The sequence below is a fragment of the Elephantulus edwardii genome, unplaced genomic scaffold (genome assembly GCF_000299155.1).
Source record: "Elephantulus edwardii isolate Elephantulus edwardi_28Jun2011 unplaced genomic scaffold, EleEdw1.0 scaffold00059, whole genome shotgun sequence".
Classification (NCBI taxonomy): Eukaryota; Metazoa; Chordata; class Mammalia; order Macroscelidea; family Macroscelididae; genus Elephantulus; species Elephantulus edwardii.
In genome coordinates, this window is record NW_006399809.1 from 15,155,234 (window position 1) to 15,163,063 (window position 7,830).

Here is a 7,830-nt window from a genome sequence, read left to right on the forward strand (position 1 = left end):
AAAATATAATTATAGAAAAAAAAACAAAAAAAACAAATGATATGATTTTCAATAAATTAAAGAAATGGACCTGAATTTTATCTAAGGTTTATGTCCCTTTAACATAAGAATAATAGCAAGATAGCTTTAAATTAATGATATTTTTCTCAAGCCATTCCTAGCACTCTTAGTGGTGTTTTCAAATTGTTTACACAGATCTTCATTTGACAAATGATTCAACATATACATACATACTTGAATAAGTATTTGCATAAATAAGGAAATAACTACAATAAAGAGCTTTGTAATTTAAAAAAATACTTTTTAATTTTTTTTGAAGTTTGAAAATTTTCAAATTTGAAAAAATAAAAATAAAACCAAATCAGATTTGCAAACAGGCTCTGTTTATCAATCTAGAAAAACAATACTACAACCTTAGTTTTATCTCTTTTTTATACTAGGACTCTCTGTCAACAGAACAAGATGAAAAATAATATAAGGAAGATTGACTCTCAATATACTGCTGTATAGTAATGGAAAACTCAAAATACCTACTCAACAATATATTTGTTAATGCCATATTTCTTATATAACTTACACCACATTCAAACTGGGGGTACATTTCTCAGTACTATTTACTCCCTAGAATAGTAAGAGATACTCACCAATGGCAAGCATATTGATAGATGGGGACAATTAAGTGCTTTTTCAGAACATGTGGAGCATATTTGTCATTCTCTTCTACATAATCTATTATCCATTAAATTTAACATAGCTCATTTTTTGTTCATAACCAACAGATGTTAAATTCACTTCTCCTGGAATCCTAGATGCAAATTATCACTGGTGCCTCTTAAGAAAAGTCCCAGGGTATCATTTCCTGACATTCTGTGAGGTTTTTAGTAGCATGTGTATTTGTACTTTACAATGATGAACTGTTTTGACTCAAAATATTATGGTAACATGATCTAAGCTCCTGCTCTAACCACAGCTATCAATATCACCACAAAATATTACAAAGGACTAGTTTTCCAACATCAAGGAAATTTCCATATATTCTTTGTATCACTAAATTATGGAAATCTACCTAGTGGATATGTTTCTCTACACTATATAAATTATAGATTCAATCAATAGATGCATTCTGGAAAGAAAAAGAAAATTGAAACCTGCTTCCTTTTTTCCCCCCCTCATTTTTAAGGCACAAAATAACAGGAGGTAGGGAGGGAAATGCCTCATCTGATGACAATTTTGCTATCTTCCATACATTTTCGAAGACAAAGCTAATTGCTGCAAAAAATGTTCTGCTAAAACTATTCTGTGACCCCTACTTTTCCTCAACCAGCTACTGACTGAATTCTTGGTAAGAAAAAAAAAAAATAGTATAATCAACAACATTGTTCCTACATCACGGAGTCCACATTTGTGCAGATTGTTACCCTAAATCTTAAATAAGTAAATAAAAAAAGTCTGTTTTAAGAAACTGGGTGGATGGCAAGCACTAATAAATCCAAGAAGGCAAATATGTTACGACTCAATTCACAATTCAGCTAAGGTCAGTTAATAACAATGTGAGATACGAGGGCAATAGTGTGTTGTTGCTAAAATTTGTAGAACCTCTCTAGAATTTTTCTTCTCTCAAGGAATTGTAAACCTATTTCAAAGCACATCTGGAAAATATTACTTTGAAAAATGATGACACTTTTGCTTAATAAAATGAGTATACATTGGTTGGTTGGTTGGTTGGTTGGTTGGTTTCTTTTTTTAATGATACCAGTTTAAAAAGTTTTACCATTAGGGGAAAAGAGAGTATGAAACTCTACAGAAACTATTTTCAGAAACTCTTGCTTTTAAAAAGAAAAATTAGAATGCCAGTACTTTATGGCACTTCCCATCAAATTAAAATTCAAGCATTACAAAATACAACCTCAAATATCTAGGCATGGAATGTATCAAAGGCACAATTATACTGGCATGTACATTTCTTGAGTAGCTTTAATTGTAAATGTGACTACCAATTACTCTTCAGACATTTTAATTGTATCTAAGAACTTGAAGTCAAAGACAAGTAGAGAGGTGTGAGTGGGAATCTGAAATATGAAAGGAAAAAATTACATCTATTTAAAGACTTTTCAAGGTTGCTGGCAAAGAAGTTTTCAACTTAGTTGAAAGAGCCTAATAGGTTCTCTCACTGCCTACCATCAGAAGGATTTTCTCCATATAGTTGACAAAACAGTCTCTATACCTGGCTTATTCAACTTTCTGAATGTTATTCTAAGAAAAAGGCGGAGAAATGTCATTTATTTTACTCAAATATTGGCTACTCACTCATCAGACTAGCTTTGTTCTGCAGTTTTTCACCTACTATAATCACCTATCCTTCAAGCACTTCCTTTCCTAAGTCTACAAGAGGAAATAGATAGTTGCGACCAGTATGGTATGATTAATTACAACATTCTTGAACATTTAGAAAACTCCCATCAAAACCACTCCTGGCCCAACAATTTTCCAGAAGGAAAACACTAATTGCACATAGCACACCTAGGAAGCCAGCATCACTGTCAAATGGGAAGCCAAAATGTGTTTCAAAGAGGGACTAACTAAATGTACATTAGAATAGACGAACTCTATCTATATATTACACATCTATATAATGCTCTCAGAAGTCTTTCCAAAGGTCTGCTAGAGTCATTTCATATTGAAAAGAAGGAACCCCAAAGCAGTAGCAACGTCTGGTAGCCAGAACTTCCTTGATCCCTTCCTGTTATGTCTGGCGACGTACTGTGCTTCATCTGCTCTCATGTTTTACACTACCCATGTCATGTAACTTTAATGCAGAAATAATGGAGACTAACTCTTATGGGACAACATAAAACCTCGTTTGCTTCTCTTTTTTCCACCCATAAAAGCAGAACCGCTTATCTGCAATATAGCAAGAACAGATCAGGCCAATAAAACGGATCTGCCTTTGAAATAGGAAGCCTTGTGTATATGTAAGACTAAGTGGCAACACATTATTTTCTTGCCTACTTGGTGGAATATTTGAACTCTACCCCCTAGGGCTTAATTATGGTTTTAAAATAGATAACAAGAGATTTTATACTAGCTTTAGCTATGAGTTGGAATACCAAAATTCTCCTCAAAAATTGGCATTTTGGTTCTCATGGCTTAAACAGGAATAGTAAAAGTTCCATAAACTGTGATTCTGTTTTTCACAATGTGGGCTGAATTTATACTTATGAAGGAAAAAATTCTTTCAACAATGCACTTTAATGATTTTTTTAAACTTAAAACAAATAATTTAGATCATAATATGGCATTATACAAAATTTAGCCCAACCTCTTATCAGTTACATATGAATATTATTAATCTCAGGTTGTTTTTAATAACCCAAACTCTAATTTGACAAGTGGATTTTATGATATTAAGTTAAATTTTTTCATCTATTTAAATACTTCTCATATAAGCACATTATCACATCTCGGAATTCAAGATGGTACATACTATGCATCTCAGGTTGCTGATAGTAATAAAATTACTTGAGTAAGTGCAACCATGACTTTTAAACCATTTTACTTTTATTCACTTAATCTTTATTAATTAGAGTTATCTAAAATTTACCTTAAAATAGCTAGTAAACAATAACACCAAAAGCTACTACATTTAAAAAGAAAAAAAAAATCCCTTTCTCTCAGTTTATGTCCCCAAAATCAACCAAATGGTTACTGTCGGGTCAACAGTTCCTCGGAGGGACCCTGCATGACACAGCAGAACTGCCCACAGGTTTCCGAGCTCTCATCCTTGTGGGAAGAAATCACCAGGTCCTTTCTCCTGCAGAGTCACTGGACTGGGTTCAAACCGCCATCTTTCCAGTTAGTAGCTGAGTGCTTGAACCACAGTACCACCAGGAATCCTTAGCCTTTTTCTAAACAAATAAAAGACACAAACTAGCTGATGTGAAAACAATCCCAGTGCATGGTTTTCAAAGGGCTCGAAGGCTAAATGTTTAAGAGTTGTTTTTGTTGCTGCTGTTGTGTGCCTTCAAGGCAAAACCTACCCCCAGCTCAACCTCCAGTAGGTTTGAAGAGGGAATAAATACCACAGGAGGAGACCGCTTGCTCATACCTCCCCCACGGAGTAGCTGGGGGATTTGAGACAGCAGCACAGCTTATTACCACTGAGCCAAATCTTTAAGGAGACTGTAAATATGGCCAGAAGAGACTGCTTCAGCTTTCCCTCCTACAGTGGCTGGTAGAACTGAACCACTGACGTTTTGGTTAGTAGTCTGACACATAGCACACTACACCACCAGTGCTCTTACTAGTTTTGTCTATTTCAGACTCAAGTTCACTGACACCCAGTCAATTCTTGGTTCACCTCAAGTCTCCTGTGGGTTTCTGAAGTTGTACATCTTAAGGGAAGGTCCATCTTTCTTTTAAGGAATTGCTGGTAGATTCATACTAGGTTGGAATGGCCTTTTGATTGGCAGTATAACACTACAAACTACATTGCCAGAGTTCCTACTTTGTTGTCTCAGAGGGAAATAAAAAATAGATACTTTTAGAGGTTCTGCTATGTGCTCAAGTTCCTGGGTAGTACAAATGGTCAATGTACTTGACTGCTAACCAAAAGCTCAGAGATTCAAGTTTACCCTACGGTATTGTTACAGAAAGCCCTGGCGAGCTATTTCTAAAGAGCCAGTCAGTGAAAACTCTCTGGAGCACAGATGTTCGTGACACACCTGGGCTCTTCACAAACTGGAATAGACTGGACAGCACCTTGCCAGCGAAAGATGAGTGTGTGTTCTGTAACTTTAGCGCCTCAAAATCCTCTCAGGACATCTAAAGGACAAACTTAACAAAAGTCACATTTTTAATAAATATTGTAGCAAGGGAATAAAAAATAAGGCTAGGAAAAACAAAATGAGTAGTAATTAACACGAATGCATGTAAGTTCAAAAGGCAAAGGATGGGCCCACTGAGAGAATCCACATATCATTTTTACCATAAACAGAAGAATCTGTTAGGGCTCTTAGAAAATACAGAATGTCTAATTCAATGATATTGGGGGGTTTTCTTACTCTTGCTCTGGTAACTTCATGGTAAGAAATTGTGCTGCCAATGCAAAGGTATGTGGTTCAAATCCACCCACTGCTCTGTGGGAGAAAGACGGGTAATCAACTCATACAATTCACTGCCTCTGAAAAAACCCTAGAGGATCAGCCATGATCGACTCCACTCAATTCGACAGTATAAAACAATGACTTTCTTAAAAGTAAAATTAGGAAACAGAGTGTAGAGTAAAATAATCAAAGGCATCAATGATTACCTTTGACTTTTTTCAAAAGTTACTGTGTTATTTCTACCTTCATTTTTCCTCATAATTCTTAACAAACTAATACTGAGAAGTTACTAAAAATAGAATTCATTTATCATCCTTTCTATTGTAAGATTGAGCTACTGAGATCCCTAAAACTCTATGGTAAACTAGAACTTCATAACAGCTTAAGGAAGTTTACAGTTAAAACAGTAGGGTATAAAATGAGTCCAATCACAGCATATTATCAATTAATTTACAAATGAAATTTCACTTTGATTTAGATTCAATTTTCAAAGGAATGATCTTTTCACTTACCATCAGGATTTCGATCTGTTCATCAGAAGCAATGCAGAAAGGGTCGGGGGAGAGAATATAAGGCAATGGATTAGCAGGGGCAAAATTTTAACATGAATTTTGCACATCTATAAGTAATGTTCTGATCAATGTTCATAGAAGGCCATGAGTTGCAGTTGACTCAACAGCACATAGCAACAACATTTCAAGCTATAAATTTGTCAGGGTCTCATGGATGTTTTAAATGGTATCTAAAACAGCTACAACTCAATTAACAATTACAAATAACATGAATAAATGAAATCTAACAATATATTGTTGTTGTTGTTGTTGTTGCTATTGTTGATCGCTGTTGAGTCGAGCACCACTCAGAGCAACCCAATGAACAAAAGGCCTGAAGTCTTTCTATAACTATCGTTGTTTCTCAAAGTTTATAGAATTTCCAGAGGCATGTTAACAATATATTAGCACTTTTATTATAAGAAGACTGTCTTCATGAGGGAGTGTCATTTAAGTATTAACACAGCAAAAAGAAGAAAAGTTAATTAACCTGGTCTAGCAACTGATTATGTGTTATGCTGCTAATCAAATAGCCAGTTGTTCAAATCTACCAGCCATCCCATGGGAGAAAGATACCAGAACTTACTCCCATCAAGACTTACAGCCTCAGAAACCAAATGTAGGGCAATAAGGAGTCAAGACCAACTAAACGGAAGTGGATTGAGTTTTGGTAACCACAATCAGATTCAATATGCAAATGACATATTTAGAGCACTAAATGGATCAGCTGGGAAAAAAATATTAAAAGAAAAAACCCAACTATAGTAAAAGGTCAAATTACAAAAGAAATTTTCCAGACACTCATAGTCAAAATATTATAACTTTAATGTCATTTTAATTTTTTTCTTTGTTTATATTTGTATTATTTAACTTTACAGGCTTTTAAAAATAGTTTAATTTCTAGTTCATTTTGAACCAATTAATTCCTGTACTCTGCTGCCTTGGCAATGATTCATGAAGTTTTAAAATTCTGGGTACACACTCAAAAAAAAAAAAAAATTCTGGGTACACAAAAGTATAATATAAAAAAATTACATCTGAAAAAAAATTATATCTGCAACCATAAATTCACAGACTGATTTTACAACTTTATAATGTATTTTTAGGCCTTTGCTCACTTTCTGTTACTCATTTCTCTATTTTTATACTTTTTTTGAACCAGTGTCACTGCTTTTCCTCGAAAAAGGAATAAAATAGTCAAATCAAGGTATGGTGTGATCTACAACTATGTGTAGGTAACACAACAAAAGTAAATACATTTTTATAATTTAGGAATGTCCAATTAATAATAAATGGCCTGAGTATTTTAATCAAATATTCCTTGTCTTTTTATTTAACAACTCAGACTGAAAGTGACATTAAAAATACCAATGTTCCTTCGTGGGAATATTCAAACCAAGGTGCATAATATCTTTACACAAGTTTTGCATTTCTTCACAAAAGTAGCTTTATTAAGTTGTTTAACCATTGCTGTTCATGGCACATAATAACAAATCAAGTATTACTCATCGCAAACTTATGAACAACTGGTCTGAACTGTGTCCTACCCTGCACCATCTTCATCATCTCTGACATACTTGAGCTCACTATTGTAGACACCTCAGTGAATTAACTTCCTCTCTTTCAATGCTTGATGGTCCTTTCTAAGGAATAGGCTTTCCTAACAACATTCCCAAAGTATGCAAGATAAAGCTTTTGCAATCCTTGTCTCTAAGTAGCATTCTGGTTGCACTTTCTTCAAGACATATTTGTTCTTTTGGCAGGCCGGATATTCAATATTCTTCTCCAACACCACAGCTCAAAGGTCTTGATAATTCTTCAGTCATCCTTATTCACTGTTCATCTCTCAGACACTAGCAAGTGATTGAAAAAGCATGGCTTGAATCAGGTGCTCCTTAGTATTCAAACTGACATTATCGCCTCTCTGTACTTTGGAGTGTTTCCTTACACAGATTTTGTCAATGAAATATGTCTTTTGATTTCTTAAAAATAAGAATAATGCAGCATAGTATTCCATTGTGCGAATATACCACAGCTTCTCTAGCCATTCGTTTGTTGATGGGCACTTAGGTTGTTTCCAGCTCCTTGCTATTGTGAACAAAGCTGCAATAAACATGGGTGTGCATATATCTGCTTGGATGTCAGCTATGGTCTCTTCAGGGTATATTCCCAGTAGT

At 34.6% G+C, this 7,830-nt stretch overlaps 1 protein-coding gene across 4 annotated transcripts in view; it reads right to left on the bottom strand.

Annotated features, from left to right (window-relative positions):
• BBS9 (Bardet-Biedl syndrome 9) overlaps positions 1–7,830 on the bottom strand; it is a 677,588-nt gene that overhangs the window by 386,372 nt on the left and 283,386 nt on the right. For 2 of the 4 annotated variants that reach the window (XM_006887603.1, XM_006887601.1), the window contains one exon: positions 5,615–5,629. The exons of the other annotated variants lie outside the window; for them this stretch is intronic. In XM_006887603.1, coding sequence (XP_006887665.1) covers positions 5,615–5,629 — 15 coding nt within the window. The remainder of the gene's footprint in view (positions 1–5,614; positions 5,630–7,830) is intronic. 4 annotated transcript variants of the gene reach the window in all.